This window comes from Corvus moneduloides, chromosome 2 (genome assembly GCF_009650955.1).
Source record: "Corvus moneduloides isolate bCorMon1 chromosome 2, bCorMon1.pri, whole genome shotgun sequence".
Taxonomy (NCBI): domain Eukaryota; kingdom Metazoa; phylum Chordata; class Aves; order Passeriformes; family Corvidae; genus Corvus; species Corvus moneduloides.
Genome location: NC_045477.1, coordinates 56,763,021 through 56,786,324, shown reverse-complemented (window position 1 = coordinate 56,786,324; position 23,304 = coordinate 56,763,021). Strand labels below are relative to the sequence as shown.

The window sequence follows — 23,304 nt, the reverse complement described above, 5'->3', positions numbered from 1 at the left end:
AATATGCCAAATTCCAGTCAGATTCCTTACAGGCACCATGTTTCTGAGGTGACACTCGTGTGCTTAAATGTGTAGATATGTTTTGAGCTCTTTATCCAATTTCAACAAATTTCAAAGTGAATTATGGCTAGTGTGAAAACTGGTGTCTGAAGAGTGGACTGTAGAGATGTCCCAGCTGAAAGAAAGGCTGCTACTCTGTTTGATGCCAGAAGATCCCCAAGGAAAAAGCACTGTATTGACCATGGAAAAACACTCAATAAAAACTTAATCTTTGCACATCAGTCAATCCCCAGTAAGGCAGTCATAGGACACTGAAATTCACTCATTCTTAGGTTCACAGACCAGTATTTGTCTTCATATTATAATTAGGATTTTTTTTCTGAAAAGCATCTTGTTCCTTTTCCTTTTTTAAACTGCACCACTTAACACAAGCAATATGTCAGTTTGAACCGTGGGGCAAAAATTAAGCTGGTATGGAACTGCAGGTGTCATGCATCTAGAAGGGTGCAACTGAGGAATTAGGCAAATGAAATATGGATAAAAAAGTGCTTCATGCACTATTGCTCTGAGTCAATACCCTTCTTGAAGATTGACTTAAATAAAATGGAACAAATGGCATAAAGCAGTTGGGTTTGTTTTGTACAGGGTGGGGTTTTTTTGATTGTGGGTTTGTGATTTGTTCCCTCTCTTCCCTTTTTTTTGAGCACATTGAATTCCCCAAGGTCTATTCTCTGTGTAGTCCTTAACCCTGGGATCCTTATGCTGTAGTGACTGTCTTTTTGATGGCCTTTCTGAAATATGCTGTGGTCTTGGAAGATGCTGTAGGGAGTTTACATATTCTGGATAATTCAGCACTGCACATTGATTCATCAGGTCATTTAGAGCAAGAAAAAAGATGAAATTTGACAAGTAATTTAATATTTTCTCCATTATGTCATTTCTGGTCTTCTGAATGGATTCTCTGTGGGTTTTATTTTGCTTTGTCTTAACTGAACTTGCTTCTCCTACTTGTAGTATTGGAAGAAATCCTTTAGTTCTTTCATTGTAAACGTCTGCATCTCTGGTGGTCCCATATTAGTTAATGGACAGCAGTAGGCTCTTCTAAGGTGCAATTTATTGTGTCCAAAGTCTAATGAATTGCAGTTTCTTGCTCTTCTGCAGTGTGTATCTGAGCTAGTACAAAGCTGGGTAAAGTGGCTCACATCCCAGTACTGTTAAAAATCTGGCTTATGCTGGCTTTCACACATGCTGCATCTTTTGTTTGGATTACCTCTGGGATTTCTCCCATTTATTTTTTCTTTTCCTTTTTCTGTGTTTTGAAATAGCCCCAGTAAATAATACCAAGTACTCTGAAAGTGGTAGTTGCAAAGTATCTTCGTGCTTCCTTTGCAAGGCTGTTGCACATGTGGACTTTGCGTTGTCTTCATTGCTGGGCAAATCACTGAGGCCTGTGGTGGCGCTCCTGAACAAGAGTGTAGCAAAGCATGGCTTCTGTCGTGTCTGCAGAGGCATCCAAAGCACACTTGTCTCTTGCTGTCTAGGTCTTGCTGTCTAGGCTGGTTTTGGTATTATTTCTGCATTAAATATGAACTACATTCTGTTCCATAAACATCACCATATGTACATCAACAGTTGCTATGCAACAATGCTATTTGTGCTTCCAGTCATTTTATCTTATCTTTGTCATCAGCTATCATAGCTGTAATTTTTTTTGGTGGGTGAAAAGCAGAGGATTTTGCATATATTTTAATATGTCTTATAGAAAAAATGAATTTTTCTTACATGCATATAGCTAGAAACTATCTAGGGGCAATTCGTGGGCCTGATACATAGGATATATTTGGTTAAAATTGTTTTCTGAGCTTCCCACCGGCAAACACTCTGATAGAAGATAATGCTGTAATATAAGTTTCTTTCTTGGTTGAAGGAATGGGAAGACGCTTTTGTTGAACATTTAACAGCAAACTTTTCTGATTGTTTCCCTTATTATTATTTCCCTTACTGCTGTAATTGCCCAATATTTAATTTTTCTGCCAGCAGGTAGTTTAGGTTTGCTGGATCTCAATATAAATAAAATTGCAGCTTTGTTAGAGATAATGATAGAAGTTTCTTACTGAACTGGTTTTTGGAAAAATGTGCTACTAATATGACTTGTGAAAATGCAGACCTTGGCAGGCAATTGCATCCCAGACTGTAAAGAACTGATGGGTGGAGGAGAAGATGTTACACTGTAGACACTAATAAAGTATAAGATATTCCTGTAAAGTTGGATGAGATGATTCATTTTATTTAAATTTTGAATATATCTTCACAACTCCCCCTTCATAAGTGGGATTGCCGTAACGTCTGTTTTTGCGTCTTTAAATTCTTTCATGCTCTTTCCATCTTACTGAAAGTAAAAAGTGTTCAGAGAATTCCATTGACAGAACACATACCAGAGCTTTGCTTCTGAGCAGCATTCATGCATGGATTGTCTCATCATTTCATGCTTCACAGAACATTGCTGGCTTTTAATACTTTGTTTTTCTTCAGTTTCCTGAGCCTTCTCTCCTTCAGAAATTCAATTAATAACACTCAATTTTTTTTTGTGTTCTCGTTCAATAATACATGTAACTCTGCCTATATACCCAAGAGCAGCTCCTTTATTCCTACATTGCTTGCAAATTCTCCCATTGTTTTGAATTGTTGGTTTTTTTTTACTTTATACAGCTTCTCATATATGAAAGGACCTTTTCTGAGTTTGTACATGAATCACACCTGCCATATAACATACAATGTGCAATTGTATTGCAGTGAAAATGAATATTCAGAGGTTTTTATTCTGTATTTCATTCTGTATTGTATACATATATTCTTAAATATCATCTCTATCCAGCCATTAAAGAAGTGTGAAGGGAACAAACCCTAATAAAAATCTTTCATTAAAGCAGTTACTTCTTTAATTACACTTAATTATTTTCAGTAAAATACAGTGTGCTCAGAATCTTGATGCCTTGTAATACTGTTTCCAATCCTCTTAGATAAATGTTTGAATTCTGAAATTCCTCATCAAATTGTTATTTAGGAAATAAACACCCTCACTGTTCTGCTGTCTTAGTGCAGCCTGCTGAGGAATATTGCCGTATACCTGCCTGCTTTAGCAGTAGTTTCCAATTGTCTCTGTTTGGGCTGTCACTTACCCGCATATTCCAGTCTCCAGAAGGTTTTGGGATCTAACCTAATGCTTCTTTGTTCTGTTATGTGCTTCAGTCTCTTCTGGACTGTTAGCAGAAGCAGATAACCTATCAGCAGCCTCATGATCAAAAGAACTGAAAGCAACAGCAGCCATTCAAATCTATGGCATTTATGCAAATTTCCAAATATTTTTGAGGATCATAAAGATGAAACCCTTGATCAGAAAAGGAGAATGTGTGACTCAAGCTAGTTTAATTACAGATACCATTTTGATGGCTCAAAATTGTGTGTGTATTTTTGTGACATACAGTCCGTTTAGAAAACAATTGCAGTTGCTTGTATCATACCCCTTCTCCATCTCAAAAAAATGGAAATTGTATTTATTTAATTACTTCATATGCTTGTTGGTGGATTAGAAAAATACCAGGTTCAGCTGGCTGGCGGGGATAAGCTAATTTTATTTTCATCTCTGTTATTTGAACTACAGACTGTTAATTCCTGTACAAATTTTAAAAATTGAGGATATAACACACAGAATATATGGTCTGTTAGAATGGGCTTAGTGTGATGGAAATAGTCTTTTTGCATACTTCATTGATTTAAAATACCTTTTTTTACTGATCTCACTGATGTATGTGTAAAAAACCACCACCCCACCACGACCCCACTACCACAACAACAGCAAAAAACCCACTAACTACAAAAACCCCAACTAACCAACCCCAGTCTGTTGACATTTATCAGACGTTTATCAACTCTTGCATGTTGTAGAGGAGGCTGAGCAGTCTGCATTAATGAAATATATTAAGTAGACATAGTACAACTTCCTTTACCTTCTTCATGATATTAGTACTGAGAAGATTTTTAAAGCAGAGACTTGTGACCCAATCATAACAAAACTGAGTTGTCTAACAGTGAGGAAGAAAAATGCCACTTTTTTGCAAGATGTAATTTTGTCTGGTTTTTTGTCTCCACTGTTGAGGGCAGATACAAACACACACGCTTTCCTTGTAGACATGAGGTACATTTATTGCTTCTGGATTCAGAGATGCTCTTAGCAATGTTCAAGTGTGATGTCTTTGGCAATAGTTTCGGCGAGGTAGCTCTGGTGTTCCATTGAACTGAGTTGAAAATTGAACAGCTTTAAATCCAATTGCATCTCACTTCTCAGTCCAGACAGGCATTTATATCTTTGTATGTTTGTATGTTCTTCATTACATCCTCTCTGCTTCTTGTGTGTTTCCTTCATTAAGTTACAGTTGAGTTAGGGTATTGGTTGGGCATTTATTTTACATTATGCTGTAAATGTGCCAAATATGCCCAAAAATAATGTCAACAAGAAAGTACTTGGTTTTCTGCAAACAGGCTATCCTGGATGTATGTCTGAAAGTTGGCAGGGGTCATTACCCACTTTCCAAATACTCATAGCTGGGAAAGGGCCATGTAATGATTGTTTCTCATAGAGAAAGCAGGTGCATTCAGCTGCTAAGACTAATGACAGTCACCTGGTGTAAAGAAAGAAGGAATTCTAAGATACTGGTTTTTATGTTTGCATTTAGTCCTCAGGCTCTCAAGCCATCTCAATGAGAAAAGAGGGACAGAAGCCTTCAAAGCCAGCAAGAATCAGTGTCAAGAAAAAGGTTTTCTAAAATATTTCATGTTTTCAGTTCTGTTAGTACCCAGCCTGTAAATGGCAGAAATTATCAACCTAACTGAAGTCGAAAATTACTCTCTGACTTAGAGCAGTAATTCACTCTTGCCTGTAAGTAAATAGCCTGTAATGACAGCTGTAACTTGCCTGAGTTGAAAGCAAAGGACAAGTATGTTTTACCATTTCTAACTGTGTTTCAGGGAAGTGAAAATGTTTTTTTTATTTTTTGCAGCAGAGGATGCATAAAAAGGAGAAATATAGGAGGAACAGTCAAATATAATACTGACAAATTAATGTAGGGGTTTCATTTTATAGAACTTGGTAAAGGTTACAACTCAAATTACCACAATGCATCTACTGGCAGCCATTTCTGGAAAAGTGGGATCAGAATTTCTTGCAGAAAGCTGTTTCTGAATCTGACTCTGTCATTCACCGGAGTGCTAATTTTTTTTGCAAGTCACTTTGCAACACTGTGTCTGTTTCTTTTCCATACATACGTATGATTCTCTGCTACATGGAAGAGGAGATGTTTCTGATTCTATGTATTTGTTGTATTTGACAAGTACAAATACTTGACAAAAAAATACCAATGGACTATAGTACCATTTGACGACAAATAATCAGACAGGAAAAAGCTTGAAGAAATAAATTCTTCCATGGCCTGTATTAAGGGTAGAGAAGAGGTTGGTCAAGGCCAAAAATTTACCTAATGTCAATTAAGAACATTCTTTTGCAGAACCTTGATTATTTTTGTAATATACAAAAATATTTGTTTGTCTAGACTGACCAGTGAGATAAATGAATAATGTATATTGCTTGAGCATAATCCTGCTACTGATTTTGTATAAACGTGTAGTTTGTTCTTGCAGAGCTCAGTCAGAGATGTAATAGAGTTCTCTCATTTAAGTTGTGAGTTTGGGGGCTAATGGAGTTTTTTTTTTGTTGCTCCTGGTAGCAACTTATTCCTCAGAAGGTAAATTTATAAACATTAATCAAATCCAGTGATTGTGATTTTAACATAATTTATCATTCTTTACTTTGCGACCGAAATTTTAGATGTAATTTCAAATAATCAACACAGAAACATTGTGATTCCTTTTCTGTTTTTTTTTTTTTTTTTTTTTCCAGAAAACCAATCAGAAGAAAAGTCAGAAAGCGGCAGTGCTGGTGAGTACAGCCACTTTCCTTGAAGCACTTAAGAAGTTACTTATACTGCAGATTTTCAGTTTTGCTTCTTAAGAAATTGGTAGATTAAAAAAAAAGTGTCTTTTTTGTTATATTTAATAGAATATCATAACATTAAAAAATAACTTCATAAACTGTTTATCTGCTGTGACCAAAAGTTTAAATTATTAATTTTTTTTTATTTAAAAGGAGGGGAATAAAATTATGAGGGAGAAGTTTAGAAATGTAATATTCTTTGGAATGTTGTTTTAGATTTTTTTATTTATTTCTTAATTTTTTTTTTGTTTTGGTTCATTTTTTGTCTACTTTTAGTTTGAATTCTTTTCTTTTGGTGGGAAAGTTTGTAACACATTTCCAGATCTTTTGGTATTTGATTCTGATTGCATAAACTAAGCAGTCATAAAAATAGCCCGTAAAAAGTAGGTTTATCCCTGATACACACAGATAGTACTGTGACTGGAGTGGCACTTGTAAGTGGTAAAGGCACAGATAGGAGATGGCTCATGTGAAAGATGTGAAAGAGTTTCAAACTCCTACTTTTTTTAAAAGCGTTTCCTAAACGTAAGTCTAATGCTAGTGGGTGTTCAAAATATCTTCTTGAAAGTACTTTTTGGATGCTTAAACATGGAGATGTCTGCTTTTTCTAATATCTGACTTCTTTGAATTGCATTTCAGCATCAAATATTGTCAAAAGTGTATAGTTTGTGTCTGGCTAGAAGTAAGGTTTGGGTTTTGTTTTATGTATACAGTATATGTATATGTATATAGTAGGGAATTCTTTTTAAAATGGAGATTCCTTCTATTACAGTGGCCTAAGCATGTCAAAAGACTGGTGTTAGGAATGTTATAGTCTGCAGACTTGTACTGAATCCATGGTGTGTTTTATAGCTTGCAATTCTTCTCAGTTAATTGGTAAAGCCTGTCTGCTCTGATTCTGTGTGAATCGTGGTGAAGTCTTAAAAGAAGGGCTGCTTCCTAGAGATCGGTGTTTTATACTTGAAAACTGAAACTCACTGCTGTGCAATGTCTTGTGGAAATCAGATGTTGAGATTTTAACTGCTAAATGAATCAGAATTTTGATACTTCCATTTAGTTGTTTTTTTAGTTGTAAGGGTTGGTTTTGCCTGGCTTTTGTGGTTTATTTTGTTTTGGTTTGTGTTTGAAGGGTTGAATTGTCTGCTCTTCATTCTTGGTGCCTCCTGCTTGTTCTGTGAATGTTGTGTAAGATGGCCACGTGTTTAGTTGTTTGTATTTTCGCTTTGGCCAGAAGAATGAATTACTGTATGCTGTGGGCTGCTTAAATATGCTGACAAGACTGAGTGCTAAACCCATTTGTTGGATAAAACTGGTTATGGATTCACTCTCTGAGTGATGGTAGTTGGTTACTCTGGGGCATATAAAGGAGGACTGTCAGCCATCAGTTACACTACTTGCTTATTCCCTTTTTTCTCAAAATCACTGTGGAACTCAGATGACTTTTTCCAAACTACCTCTCCAGTAATTCAGGTTATTTAGTGCTCAATTTTTCTGTTAATCTACTGTTTCTTGGCCTACAGCAAGTACTTTTGCAGCAAAGATGATGTCTTTTATGTATTTATTTAGCTTGTTAGCGTAGCAAGATCCTTTTGGGTATTGCTTTTTTTATTACTTGGGTATTATTTATTTTAATAAAAATATGTAAGGTTTATTCATAGTTAGTAATTAAAGAAATTAAATGAGATACGACATTCAGAAACAGTTTGATTTACATAAAAAATTTTTACATTGGTAAGATGCTGTCAAACTTTAGAATTTGTTATGTTGTAAATCATTAGTGTATTTTTAATCACATTTATTGTTGGGATAGTTGCAAACCACTTGGAAAAGCCATGATAGTACCGGTGTTGCTATTGTACGTGATGCTGTTTGAGAGAAACTGTGAGTGATGCTGGATCAGACCGAAGGTCATCTGGCTGGTGTCCTGTCCTCAGTGGTGCTCGATAGCAGATGCCTTGAGATGAGTGTAAGAACAGTGTAAGAGCACAATGGTATCTCTCCAAGATCCTTCTCACAGAATTATAGAACAGTTTGGTTTGAAAGGGGCCTTTAAAGTTTACCTAGTCCAACACCCCTGCAATGAGCAGGGCTGTCTTCAACCAAAACAGGTTGCTCAGACCCCTGTCCAACCTAACCTTGAGCATCTGCCTCCTCTCTGGGCAAGCTGTTCCAGCTTCTTCCAGCCTTTAATGATTCACAGCTCAGGGAGTTCCAGAACCAGAAGTGATGTTTTACTTAACAGCACCTCATGGATTTTCCTTCTATAAAGTGTCCCTGTTGGTTGAGACCATGTAAAATCTTTAGTATCCATAATATCTCAAATGATGGTTACAGTCAAAATATTCAGGAATCAAGACATATGTGTGACAAGTTTACTTAAACTAAATTTGAGTTCCTTTTGCATTTTATCATTTTAGATCAGTTTTTCCATACAGAAATCCTGTTTGTTTAGAGCTTGTGATAAACAGTGCTTGGTGATTCAACCAGTGTTGTTTAGTGCCTGAAGGCTGGTTTATGCTAAAAGTGAAAGGTGCATGGCAAATAACACACTCAGCTAAAGGAAAAGAGAAATGAGGATTGGCTTTGCTAGGTCCTATATGAGGATGAGCAAGCGATTTAAATCCAAATATGTGTATGTAGCTCTTGTTTGTTTATGGCGTTGCTTTCACCTACCTGTAAGTGCTGTCAGTGGTGACAGAAGCTGTGAAAACCAAGCATTTGTGCCAATATAAAGTGTGACCTGCTCCCCCCCAATAAAAATACTCAGAAGCTGCTGCTCTGAGCCTGTTGAGAGCCTGTAGTCTGCTGGGAGTGATGCAGTAAAGAAATGCATTCTCATGTAAGAGCAAATGCAATTAGGTGCTGTCCTTGTGAAAGTGCATTATATGGAAGTTGCATGAGCAGCAACTGAGTACATAATGTTGCTTAAGCTTTGAGCATGTAGACAGACAATGTAGGGTGAACTTGGTATTAAAATTTTACCAATTGTGAATGTATGTGTGTGACTGCAGGCACAAATATATAACATTTGAACTGTTTGTAGATACCACTTCCTTAATTTCTTGATACTACAGTAAAAAAAAAAGATTCACATGTTGATTATACGTGTTAGAGTATTTGAAATTCATTGTAAGCGTGATGATAACCACTGAACTCCATGTGATAAAATCAGCAATTTTTTGTTAAAGACAGAGAGTTCTTACAGTATAACATGGGACAGTATAAAGCTGCTAAATGTACATTTGATTTTATCCTCTTTCAAGCAGTTAACATATATTAATTACATTTCAAAAGCGAAACTCTAACCGAAAAATGATTGTCAGCAGGAATAAAACAGTAATTTTTAATTTAAATACTAGCTTGCAACTTAGTGTAGAAGATAATTTAGATGCAGATTCTGCCATTTTCAAGCCACAAAACAGGTTTTGTCTTGGAAATATAACTGGGTTTGTTGGCAGATAAATACAGCAGATAAATACAGCACAACTTAAAATACAAGCTTCCCAGTAGCTTCCCAGGAGCCGTAATCAGTGTGAGACTCCATTTGTAGCTGTTGAAACACACAAAGAAGCAATGATTCCTGCTTTAAGGTATATGTAGTCAAGGCCTATGGTACTGGTTATAATAAATATTGTGGAAGAACAGGGAAGGTGCAGTCGTAGCTTAGCAAAAGGATACAGACTTAATGTAGGTCAGCACTAACTGGAGTGAATTTTTTTTGAGAATTTGTATAAATGTCCTTGGTGTCCTTAGAATCTGGCTATTTATTTTAGTATATTGTATGAACAGTGGCATTTATGTCTGAGCAAACTAATGTATTTATTGTCATACAGTTTCTCTCCTGAGAACAGAACCTGATACAAAACAGTGGGAGTTAATCCCATGACAATGTTTGGTCCTTCTGCGATATCCATGTCCAGCTTGTTGAAGTACTGAACTAAGCAGAAGTGTGCTTTTGACTTGTACCAGAGCTCTTGGTTTCCTTATGACTCTTGAGGAATCCCAGGAATTTTAGCCATGCCGGGCATTGCAGATCATGACTTCACAACTGTGTTTGTCTTCTATGAGGTATTTTGCTGATTTTTGCAGTTCACCCACGTACCAGTATGATCACGTTTGATGGGCTCAGACTTTCGGAGTATTGCAGATTCAGAGCCTTGAATGATGGATCAAAGGGGCAGAGGAAAATCAAATGTGTACTGTCTTGACCAGTACAAGACTAACATGTAGCAGATGTAAGGCTTGCAGGAGTCAGTTTCAAAGTAAATAAAATGAGGTAGTTCTGCACTCAGAATGTAATTGAATTCCTTGACAGAAGATGTGGATGTGAAGGTGGTATTTGCTAAAGGCTGACACAACCTTAGAGGAGACCAAAGGGATATGAAGGATCATAGAATGATAGAATAATTCGGGTTGCCTTAAAGGTTTTAAAGACTATCTGGCTCCAACCCCCCTGCCATGTGCAGGGACACCTTCCACTAGACCGTGCTGCTCAGGGCCCCATCCAGTCTGGCCTGGAACACTTCCAGGGATGGGGTATCCACAGCTTTTCTGTGCAGCTTGTTTCAGTGTCTCACCATCCTCACAGTAAAGAATTTCTTCCTAATATATAATCTAAATCTGCCCTTTTTCTCTTTAAAGCCTTTGTCCCTTGTCCTATCATTACATGCTCTTGTCTCTCCTGTAGCCCCCTTTAGGTACTGGAAGGTGCTCTAAGGTCTCCCTGGAGCCTTCTCTGGGCTGAACAACCCCAACTCTCTCAGCCTTTGTAGGAGAGGTGCTCCAGCCCTCTGATCACCTTTGTGGCCCTTCTCTGGACCTGTCCAAACAGGTCTATGTCCTTCTTATGCTGGAGACCCCAGAGCTGGAAACAATATTCCACATGGGGTTTCAAGAGAGTGGAGAGGGGCAGAATCACCATCATTGATCTGCTGACCACTCCTCTTTTTATGCAGCTCAGGATACGATTAACTTTCTGGGCTGTGAGTTCATGTTTCTGGGTTATGTTGAGCTTCTCGTCAACCAAAATCCACTTAAGGGGACTAAGACTGAGAGGACATCTGATTTGAGAGGCCTCAAACCACAAAAGCCACGTGGATGGGATGCATACCCAGTAGGAAAATCCAGTAGGAGAATCATACATGGCTGCACTGTCCTTACGTTTCTTCTTAGATGTCCACTTGTGACCACTTTACTGGAGTCATGATGCTGAGCAAAGCAGACCTTTAGTCTGATCCAGTAGTGTTACACTTAGGCCCTATCTGCCCCTTTCTCCCCCTTGCCTTTTTTTTCTTTTACCAGTTCTATACTGTTGTTACACAGCTTCCACCAGGGATAGTTAGTTAAAGTTTCTTCTTTTTAACCATGGAGGTAACTTTTTTTGGGGGAAAGCAATTATAGCAAAGGCGAGAACAGCTCTTCCAAGGTTTGTGTGTAGTCCTTTATCTTTGCCTTTGATAACTGCAGCTACCAGAACACTGGAGGCAGTAGTGCAGTAGGAGGACCTGAGCTTTCTGTATGCTTGAGTCTGGAAACAGTCTAGCAAAGCTCATTTTGTGCTATTCCTGAGTTATCAGGCTTTTCCAGCCCCAGCTTCTTGCCAATAGCAGTGGTGATACAGGACCAGGAGCACTGTGTAGCTGTGCTACAGCATATTGTCCTACTCATGCAGGTTGTCTTAGGGATTTCTGTGCTGTACTCTGTGGGCAAACCCAGAAATTGTAATCTTAGTGTGGCAGAAAGGTTATGGAAGTGGACTTTTATCATCATATGGGAAGGCATAAGATAGCCTACATGTTAGATTTCTGCCCTGATGGGAAAGAACTTTATTTGCTGTTCATTTTAGAAGATGTGTTGGAAATGTCACAAGACCTGGCAGTGCTGCAGGCCTTAGATAATGTTAGTATTGATAAGACTTCTAACCTGAGTACCTTTTCCTCTCTTTAGCTGATTCTTATCAACCTGGCTGGCAGGACCTTTAATTTGTCTCCTCTGAGATTACCAGTTTCAGCCTTGAGAAAATGTACTGCTTTATCCCTAGTACTTGCCAAAGTAGTAGAGAGGCAATAAATGACTGGGTTTGGTGTTACAGTTGCTTGTTCTGTTTACATTTTTTCATGCTTAGCCTGTTTGCTGCTAGTTTGTTTGCTTATTTTTTCTTCCTAATTGAGAGAGTCTGTACCCACCTCTGACCTGTTCTTTTCTTTTTTTCACTTCACCTGTTCACTATGGTACAAAATCAAGAACCTCCTAGGAGCTAACAAATAGCTTTCTGTGGAGCTGCAGCAGATTTGTAGCTTGAAGTTTGCTATTAACAATTTTTTAAAAAGTTAATTCCTCTGACTTCTGCTACAATAAGGAAAATTGCCTCTTTGAAAGCTGGCATATGAAAGGCAAAAGGAGAATTTTGTAAAATTTTTTCCCCATTATTTATCTACTAGTTTCAGGATTATTAGACATTACTTGTATAACCTCAGTGTTGCACTGTGTGGGCATCTGTCTTCACCACAAACCCAAGACCCTCAGCTGACACTGAGTGACACTGAGTGCCTTTCTTTTCGTCTCATAGTGCTCATAGCCTCTCTCACCACACTTCTCCCTCCCCATCCTCACAGCTGGGGGAGTCCAGCACTGCAAACTTCCCTAAGCATCAGACTCTAGACTCTAGCAAGCCCCTTGGAACTTCATTTTCCTGGGGCATTTCCCCAGCAAGCAGCCTTGGGTGTTTAAATCTGAGTTCTCATCTCCTTCATGTGCTTCTGTGGCTGGTAAAGTGCCACCCCGTTTACACAGGATGCCAAATCTCTCTTCAGGAGCTGTGAGCAAGAAAACCTTGTGCTTCATTTTGAGCAAGATTTCCATACCTGGAACAAAGCTACTGCTTAAAGTTTGGTAGTGTCAAAGGCAAAAAAAAAAAAAAAAAAGTATCCTGGAAAAGCATAGAGATCTAGCTTTTCACAAAACTGAAATAATGCTTAGGGTAGAACTAGTGGAATCCCCCTTTAATGCCCAGAAAGATGACGGCTTTCATGAGCTGTCTGTAAATCAAGGTTATGTCCCCCAAAATCACACCACCAATGAACAAGGCAACATTGTGGTAATTTTTAGCATTATCAGGAGAAGCTTACAGACATTCAGAATGACTCAATTTATAGGAGTCATCTTCTAACGACTTGATTTTGAAATCTTAGCATGTTGAGCTTGCATATCATCATGTCGTAATAGTGTTTTAAATGAGTAGCTGCTGTTTACAGCTATAATTATTGTACCAGCTTTTGAACAGCACAGATAGAAACAGCTTCTTGGGAGACTGTTGCATTTGCTGTGTGTGGTACTCCTACTACACATATTTTTGGGAAAAGAAATCAACTGTCTGGTTCTACAGAATATTACACAATTTCAGAAGGAAAGGCAACTGCAGTTTCTTTTTCCAAGTGCTTGCTTATCCGCGTTCCTCAGGTGTCATACATCTTCCTCCTACCTTGCCCAGTCCTTGCCATGCTGCTTGTTTTCTGGCATTTTTTTGGGAATGATGATGATTTACAGAGCCAGTGTTTTGAGACAATATTTCTGTGATATACCAGTCCATTGGAGTTACAGAATGTCTATTCCAAAGTAAATAAAACCCATTTTTTCTGATCCTAAATTTCTTGTGCCTTACCTAGTGATTTTGTTTCAACCCATTGTATATTATGCAAGCCTCTCTCTTCGTATAAAGATTCCTTCATTTCTTTAACTAGTTATCACTTTCCTGTCAATCTACCCTGTGTTGTAGGGCAGCAGACAAAGTTAGGTTTATGTAATAGTTATTTAGCAAAGATGATCTAGCCTAGGAAAATAGTAAATATGTTGTCATAGACCCAAGTTAACTTGTCCTCTTCATCCCCAATCCTGATTCATCAGTCAGCAGCATTAGGGCAACATGACCCTTCTACACAAATAAATGAATGGATTAGACACCGCTCTTATTAAATTGTATTATTTGTTGCCTGCCCTTATTCTGCTTGTATACTAATGAGGAGTGGAGGAAGAAGGTAATTTTCTTAACCTGTTCTCATCTTACTGAGGGGAAACCTTGTAATGCTTTTAAGAGATGAAAATAACGATGCCACTGATTTTCTGCAAATGTTGATGTAATTTTTACCTACTGTAGAAAAGAAGCGACCTGTTGTCACTTGAACAGTTGTAATAGGTACAAATGCAAAAAATAAAAAATAAGACAGGAGTGTTTGAAAATATCAATAGTGCAATTATGATGCTGTGAAACACTGGTCAGTGGGTGAGTCAGTACTGAAGGTACAGAGTTGGAGCTGCAATTTGACTTTATTGTGCAGCCTACGTATTTCACGCCATCAAGACTACCTCCAGAAACTGTATCTGACTCTAGAAGTCATTGGGCAGTAGGTGGTTAGAGACTGAAGAAATACTTCGAGGGAGCATTGTGTATGTTGTTCCCAGTTATATGTTCTTTCCTAGGCATCCCTGACAAAGCCCCACAACTGGCTTGTGAAAGGAAGGGGTACAGTGAAACAAAAATGGAAAGTAGTTGTATGATGGGAGGAGAGAACAAGATAAGGGAAAGGATGTGAGGGTAAAAGGATCGAAAATGGGGATTCTCCCAGACATGCAAAGTCTCTGGGTTTAGAAACAGTTTGCAGTCACCAGGGAAAACTGGGCTAAAACAGGCCTTAGTCTGACATGGTGCAGCCACTTTTAAGTTTTGTTCTCGTATAGAAATCCATATAGTTGGTACCTATGCCAGTGTACTGCCAAGTGTGATAAAGAGTCCTTGGCTTCTCCCACCAAAGGGAAAAAGTGGGCATCCAAGTGTCAGTATTTCAGTCAATTTGGCAGCTATTTATATTTTTCCATGGGCAGTCATTCAAGAAATTAATAGGGGCAAGGATATTTTTTTGTAGTCTATGGAAGTTAGTCCTGCCTTCAGTTACCTCTGTCATTTCTGCTTGGTGACCCCTTTTTTCACCTGAGAAAACAGGCAGGGAGGCAAGTGGAGCTGACCAAGCCTGGGAGCAGGTTGAGTGCCTCCTTGGGGAAAGGGGAGGAAGTTCCTTCTTACTCCTACTGGAGCATTTGAAGATCATCAGAGAAATTATGGTAATTGTAATTATTTCCTGATACTTGTAGGGCAGTTCTGATAAGTTTGTTGTGATGCAATTCTTAATGAGAGAAAGAAGAATAGAAATATCTTGCATGCACATCGTATACTAAGTAAGGTTGTTAGAACAACTGTGGGTATTTCTGGCTCAAGCACTTGATTCTGCAGCTTTTGTATTGTCATAGTAGTTATTGAAAATGAAATTTCCAACCTTAAAGAAAAGACAAAAAAGGCAGCTGACATATAACTGGGTACCTTTTCTGGCACATCCTACTCTGGTGGAACGCAAGTATCTGACTGACTGAACACATGCAAAACATATTTATGTTATATTTAGTGGGTTTATGGAGTACAAAGGAAACATCATTCACAGTATTGAGGTTTTATGTGTCTTTTTGTTCATATACCAAAGCAAGACACTCCCGCCCTGAAAAATTGCTCAAGTTTGCAACTAGTTTGAATGTCTAATTGTAGCTGATATGGCATGATTCAAGACAGTTGTGGATTTGTTTAGTGTGAACAAGGAAGGGAATTAATTTTTTTACCTCTATGTTCCTTTCTGCTGTGTAATTCAAAGAGCTGAGTGAGGTGCCTTCGATCAGAGGCAGCATGTAAAAATTTCAAACCCTGACACTTGCAGAAATGCATCACTGCTCATGAAAAAGGGAAAAGAAACAAGATTGAAGTTAGTATTGCAGCAGATGACTTTGTCAGTGTTACTTACACAGAAATACATAAAAAATCCAGTTAAAAATATGTAAGGTAATGAATCATTGAACTTTAAACGAACAAGCAAACCAACCCGCAATAAACCAACCAAACAACACAGATATTTATTTTAACAATGATTAGAGAGGTACATTTTTCACTTCAAAAAAGAAGATTTCAAGTTCTCTTTCATAGGTTGAGGGGGCAGTAGATACTCTGAACCAAAAGCCTGGCAAATAAATCTCTCATTAATAGCTATAGAATATTCTTAGAAGATGCTTCAGATGGTTTCCGTGTTAGCTGTGATTATCAGCTTATGAATAACTTATATTTTGAAATTATTTTTTACATTAAATGCAGACCCATCAAATTCTCTACTGATTTTTCATGAGTAAAAGTAATGCTCTGATAAAAAACTGGTGCTGCTTTCTGATAGGGAAGTGCTAACAATTGATTCCTTAGTGTTCGGCATCCTAAGAGCCCAACTGAAAGGTGACCAACCACAACATATTTTAATTAACATATATTAATTGTTTGAAATAAAAATTGATTTTTGCTTTCCTTCTTTCCACCTGCAATGACATTTTAAATCTTAGTGAAAGATCCAGGGCAAATGAAGGTTATAACCAAAAGCATTTAAGTGCAAATGGATGATTTGACATCCTAGGAGCAACAGCCTCCTCCATACTTTGTGCTGATGCAGGCTGTGTATTTGACAGCACTGTGGGCATGCTGCTTTAAAACTTGTGCATTTGTTATGGAGCTTTTTTAGATTGTCTTGTCACTTTTTCTTGCTCATGTAGAGAATTGTGTCTACAAAGGGCTTTTCATGTAATTGTTCTGTGTGACTGAGTTTCTAATTCTTGTCCTAGAAGATCAACAGGATTTTGTATTTCTTTTAGGGAAGCTTTCACATTTGCTTTTCACGGAAGTCCTACAGATTCTTATAAGCATAAGATTAGTGGTTAATGAGGATTTTTTTTAATACATCAATTTGAAAATAGCTTGGAGGGGGAGGAGAAAAGATGACGTGCTGGTGGCATATGTAAATAATAGTATTTTACTATGTATGTTTTGTATGTAGATAGTTAATGCATTTGGACAAATTCAGAGAAGTTTTGGGATATATGGGCAATTCTTCAGCTTGTATGCCTGAAATGTAAAGTGATCCGATTTTTAAACATTAGAGTCTGGAAAAGCTTCACTTAAAACCACATCTTTTATAGAACCACAAGTTTTATCAACTGTAAGTCTGCAACATGGGGACTAGATAGAAAACTTCATCATTTATAGACAGTGGATTCATTCTGATGGAGTATTCTGGAGAGGTTAAATTTCCCCACTTGATAAAATGGTATTGGAATATGTTTCAATCACTGCTGCCTGGTCTGGAGACATAGCATCCCTGTATTAAGTTGTCTCTAGCAAGGGACCTAGTTAACAACACCTGTTGTATGTTGAAACTGAAAAAGAGTTTAATGTTGTGGGATAAGTGGACCTTGCATTTGTATTCCCAGCCTTTGTTACTAAGGATTGACTTGTTCCCTCTAAAATCCAAACCACAACTGTTCTCAGACTGTCTTGTGTTAGCTGTTTTCCTTGGTTATCACTTCTAGTATGGATTGTACTGCATTTTGTTGACATTATTTTTTTCATGTACAAAATCAATGTTTTGGGAGAACTACTTAGTTGTTTTTTTTCTTTTTTTATAAGCATTTTACTTGAATTTCGGGTTCGTATCAGCTGTGAATGATGATTGATTTCAATGACAAACAAAGCTTAAACTTAGAGTTAGTGCAGCTTCTTTTTGCCTTTTATGATGATTTTTTAGTTCACTTTTGTGAAGTGACTGGTTTGTAATGCTTGTGGTTAAATTAGTTACAGTTGTTCTATAGAAACTATTCGTTTAAAATGTAAATTAAAAAATTTGATAAATAGTGGAGATGAGGAGAATGAAGGTATTTATTCCATTATGTAGAGTGAATTGTCTTTAATACCAGCAGGTGGTCTGTTCAGAACTGGTAGTAGTCATTGCATGTAGAAGCCACTGTGCAAAGCAAGGGCTGTGTTCACTCCCTGTCCTTATGAGCACAAATGATTGCTAGGAAATACTGACTGTAGCATTGTAGGATGCCATTACTGGAAACCTGTTACACTAAACTTTATGTCAAATACTTTTATTAGCTATTTGATATGTACGTACTATTAGGAAATTTAACATTCTGTGCATATTGAACTCGTTTCCTGTAATAAAACGAATCTCCCCCAGCATTATTTTGTTGGTTTACATGTTTCTGGCAATTGCTATTAGTGTAGCAACATGGTATAAATTTGGGGTTGAGTTGAGAAGTCAATTATCTTAAAAATCAAGTTGGTTAATTTTAAACTCTCTTGCAATCTTGGTTTTTGCAAATTCAGTACAATAGATTACCATAAACACTAATGAACAGTCAAAATCATTTATTCCAGTTAAAATTCATTCTGAATTTGTTATAAGCAAAACATATTTTAAGCCTGCTTATTATGTGAAAATACTCTCATTGCTGTTCAGCAGAGCAGTTAGGTATATGCACGTTCATCACACAGGTACACAAAAATTCATCTAGACTCTCTGGTTGAAAGAAAGCATTGAGAAAACATATTACAAAGAGCATAAAGCATTCCGTCTGTGTTTACAATGTTAGTAGATAGTTTTTGTTAAATTCAGGCATAAAATTTTCATTCAGCTTAGGTAAGCCAGAGATAGATGTCATTATGAGATTTACATACCATTAGCTCACATCAGTTGATTAGCAGCTGAGCTCTGTGGTACAGGGCTAGTTAGATGCATTATTTGTGATGCCAGGAGGCTGCAGCTCAAGGAGGTTTACTGGCTGCGTGCTCGTTTCCTTTGCCTTTGTGATTACTTGATAAAATGCAGTGCATCACTGTGAACAATCGACCCTCTTGAACAATCCAGACTGGTCAGCAGTCTAAACCCACATTTTAAAGCCGTCATTATAGCCTCAAATTTAAGAGTTTCCAGGGTGCAGACAAAGGTGTTGTCCTCCTTCAGTACCAATCGTGTACCATTTTCAGACTTTATGAAGTACTTGAATTGAATAATATTTGAAGATACTGAAAACTCCTCTGGAAATCCGTCCAGCCTGCTTTTGGACACCAGTACAATTCTGGATTTTATTTTTGCAATGAATTCAGGAGCATTACAAAAGATTCTAAGTCCTTGTGAACGGTCGTGGCTGTCAGTTATTTCCAGGAAAGTAGTCTCTCGAGATGCTAGCTGTTCCTTCTCCCACCTTGATTTCACTGCCTCTGAGAGTACTTTAAGCTGGAAAAATTCGGCTTCTTGTGCCAAAAGTTGATTTTCTCGAAACCCCTCGGGTAGAAGAAGTTCTCCGTTCCGTAGGAAGTTGAGGATGTGTCTGAAAAGGAGTCCATCTCTGTCTATGAAGTAATGACCATCTGCATCATATGGGCACATTATTCTTCCATTTATGATCCCCTCCAGAAAAGAATCTGGATACTTGGTTAGTGTCTGTTTTTGTGTGATATATAGATAACCACCGACATTCAGAGTAATCAGAGATGTTTTATAGTCCTTGTCTAGCTCGGAGCTTTCAGAGTTGCTGGTTTTTTCTTCGCATTCGTTTTCTCTTCTGCTTGCTTTTCTCTCCATTATTGATGCTGGGACAGAAAGCCAGCTATCCTGCTTTGCTCTTGTCAGCTTGCAAAGAGGATGTTTCTTATTAAAAAGCACCTTTATTCAGCTCCAGCTCGATGTTGGAATGGAAATGCTGCTCGCATTGCTCCGACTGTCAGTTGGGTTTGCAGTAGGTGGCGTATCAGCTGTGTGTGCAGGGAGATAGCAGGAATATGACTGTAAGGGAGAATTTGCATTTAACTGTGTAAGGGAAGAAGCATATAACAACTGTTTGTGTTGTTTCTTTCCTGTAAGTCTAAGTAGTTTGCATAGCTTAGGTGGTTCTGCACAGAAATACATACTGCTATACTAAATGGCAACTTATTTTTAATACGTGCAGATGTATTTGTAGTGTCAGCTGGCCAAATCATATTTAGTGCTTACGGTGTTAAACAGCTTCATTTATGTTTCAAGGATTTTTATTTTCACAAAGCCTGTTTTTTCACATTGTTTTTAGTACTGATTACAGTACCTGATGCATACAGCAGGACATCACAGGAAGGAAAGGTGTCCCTGTGTGTACAAGGGGGTTGTCATATGTGGAATGTGTGCACATGCATGTCACTCATTTATTGGGCACATGTGCAGCACTAAGATGTTTCCACAGAAGATACCCTGGAAGTGGTGGTAAGGACTTGTTGGTCTGACTGTTTTAAGTTTGTGGCAAAAGCTTTTATTTGCAGTCAAAGGGAGTATCCTCACCAACACAAGAGCAGCAGCATGATTAGGTTTTGCTTTTTGCCTTTCTGTGTGCCATAGACAAAAGACATAGACATAGCTGTTTTACAGGGAGGATTTACCATTTATATTGGTGATGCTTTTTCAGTCACCAAGACTGTCTAGCATCAGTTTGTTCTTTCTCGATAGAAAAACTCAGCTGTCCTGTGGAACAAAGGGCTTGTGTGCCTACAGATAGCTTTGAACATCACATAACACCATAGCTTAGCAACACTGGGGTACAGGGAGGCGGAAACATCGGCACAGCACACTGGAATCAAATGGCTGTCTTCTCTCCTGTGGTTTGAGCCTCCCAAAAAGATTTCTTCTTTAAACATTTGCCATTTGAAGCAGGAAAGGAAAAGCTCTCCACACATCTCTATGGGCATTTCCTTGGGGAGTGGACAGATGGGAGCCACTGCATGCATTCCCCAGCACAGGTGGGAGCAAAGGCCTTCCTTGGGCTAGACCTGGAGAGGAGGAGGTTCTGTCTTTTTCAAGATGTATTTTTCACTTTACAGGTAGATGTGTCCTGCTTTGCCTGACTAGCAGTAGAAAGGCAGATTATTTTCTGTAAATTCTTCTGCTCTATTTCTAAATATCTTATTCCTGCTGCTCCCACTGTCTCTAAGGTTGTTTATTGATACCATGGAGTAATCGCTATAATATTTTATTATTTGATAACTGACTCTAGTGGAAATAAATGTTTTTCTCTCTCTCTTCTCCTTGCCAAGGTATCCTATCCCTAGCACTGATATGCTAAATTTTTCTGCTGCTGTATGTGATATATTAAGCAGGTATTATTAATTAGGTTTGATTTACCAGGAATTAGTAACAGTTTTATTCTTAACTCTTTGATGCCATGGATGTGTCTAACATAACTTCAGTCAAAGAGATTTCAATCAGTTTCTAATTTTTAAACATTTGGACTTTTTTTCAAGATTAACTCATTTCATTAATTACTAAGTTATTCAAGTTCAAGCTATTGAATTAGTAATTGAGAAAATGAAAAAGCTAATTAGTTTCAAGTAAGATTTTTGTTTCCATTACAGGAGACATCCATTCACGTTTAGTTTATTGTCAAGTGATGGAAAATTCACGTAATGTGTTTAGATTGTGCATAGCTAAAATACTGAACCATTTAATTGTCTGTTAAACCTTAAGAGAATGATTGGTGGTGCTTCTGTCTCACACAGTGAACTTGAAATACTTTGAAGCTGAACCAGAAGCATCCTGGTACAAGTGAGTAGGGATTTCCAAGGAGAGAAGGGATTTGTAAAAGATAAGAAATTTTCCATGTCCAGTTAAGCTGTCTGCATTTTAATAGAGAGGATTTACAGAACACTATGTGTTCACTTAAGTTTTCATCATCTCCTCAACGTTCTAACACTTGCAGTTGCTATTTTCCACTTTTGTGAACAAGTAAGTATTCTTTGAAAGATCATGCAGAATCATTTTAGTGGTTTGTATGATAAAATATTCAAGATGGATTTGGTGTGGAAAATATACTCTGTGGAGTTCATGAATATTTACACTTAAACCTTTGAGACTTGAAAAATTTAGAGCTGCTGTAAAATTTTCATCCCCACAAAGCCATGTAGCTTTATTTCACTGCAGCTGACAGTCATTTGTAGCACAAAATTAAAGCCTGGCATTTCTTGGTGAAAGTTTTCCACTTTCTGTGCCATACTGCAAGTCTTTCCCAAAAAGCCCTCATTCGTCATGTGCACTTGATGATACATACGGTATTGTAGTGCATGTAATTTTAGTGGGGTGATTTCATTTAAAACACTGTTTTTTGAAGGTATAGGTATGCTGGATTTCCTTTTTTCTGTCCTTTTGTCCATGTACTGGAAGATCATCCAGAAGTTCATTTTGGCAAAGATATGGAAGTATTTCTTGCAGTCAAGTTAGAGACTTCGACCATTTTTATGCTCTCAGAGTCTTTTGTGTTGTGTACCAATGTGTGATAGCTGAGATGTGCCAAGTGCTTCCCAGATCTTTGTGCTTCCCGCTTGGATTGAGACAGAGTAACTTGCTGCTGGGTGCTTTCCTGTGTTGTAAGTGAGCTGTTTCTGGCCTATCCAGCTGAATTGTTGTACTTTCCAATGTGGGTAGGTAGCAATCCTGAAGTGACTGCTGCTTCACAAATTATTAGTGTCACCCTGTATGCTGGGATTGCCATTAAAGTAAGGAATACTGCTGGAATCCAGCAATTGAAAGGATATTGTTTTGGTTTCAGATTAAGTCAGAAAATACACTGAGCATCCTTGTGCACACTTAAGAGAGTGGCTATAGTAGTAGTACTCTCTTTCCAAGTTACTCACCCTTTGGGTTGCAACAGAAGGGCAATCCACAGAGGTTCTTGCTCAGAGAAGCTGTCCGGGAGACAGTGAAAATGCAATCCTGGTGTCTGTCAGCTACACAGGAAAACAAAACTGAGGAGGAGGGGGCTAGGCATCTGCCCCTCATCCTGCCCTACATGTTTCCTTTTGGAAAATAACCTCACTCCCACTCAACTTCCACCCTCTTCCTGAATCTCTTGGTCTGGAAGCTTGAGCATGCCACAGAGCTGAGGATTCAGGACCAGAACACACCATGGAAAAGTGCTTTACCACTGGTTCAGCTTACTTGCCTATCCAGAGAACATCAGCTTCACTGACAGTCTGCTATCAGTGAAAATAACCTGGGTTACAGAAACCAGCTACATTTTTTACTAGAGTACAAAACAATATGAGGAAAATTCTCAGCTATAAGAGGGAGAGAAATTTAGAAGTGTATTAGGAAGCCATGCTAATGCCATCTGTTAAGGTTATTGAGGCAGTTTGTTAGTCATTTAGTGTCATAACAGAAAATTGGCCAGGTTGTTGGACAGTTAGACCATTCAGTAGCTCCTGTCTCACAGTGTTGGTAGCATAGAAATTCTCATTTCAATAATACCTCCAGATGCTGATAAACAGCTGTTGAAGACAAGCTTTACATAGTAATTAAAATTAAAGATTTTCAGATCAGCAAGTC

The 23,304-nt window shown here is 38.0% G+C and overlaps 2 protein-coding genes across 2 annotated transcripts in view; one reads left to right on the top strand and one right to left on the bottom strand.

Annotated features, from left to right (window-relative positions):
- Nucleotides 1-23,304, top strand: part of GTF2F2 (general transcription factor IIF subunit 2) — an 80,604-nt gene that overhangs the window by 8,839 nt on the left and 48,461 nt on the right. The window contains exon 5 of the mRNA XM_032099788.1: nt 5,954-5,992. Within this exon, the coding sequence (XP_031955679.1) occupies nt 5,954-5,992 (39 nt within the window). The remainder of the gene's footprint in view (nt 1-5,953; nt 5,993-23,304) is intronic.
- On the bottom strand, nt 15,970-19,716 carry KCTD4 (potassium channel tetramerization domain containing 4). The gene has a single exon (XM_032099789.1). The coding sequence runs from the start codon at nt 19,543-19,545 to the stop codon at nt 18,772-18,774; it is 774 nt and encodes a 257-aa protein (XP_031955680.1). The 5' UTR covers nt 19,546-19,716; the 3' UTR covers nt 15,970-18,771.

Excerpts from the sequence above, each read along its gene's own strand:
- KCTD4 (XM_032099789.1), bottom strand. The coding sequence starts at position 19,545 with ATGGAGAGAAAAGCAAGCAGAAGAGAAAACGAATGCGAAGAAAAAACC.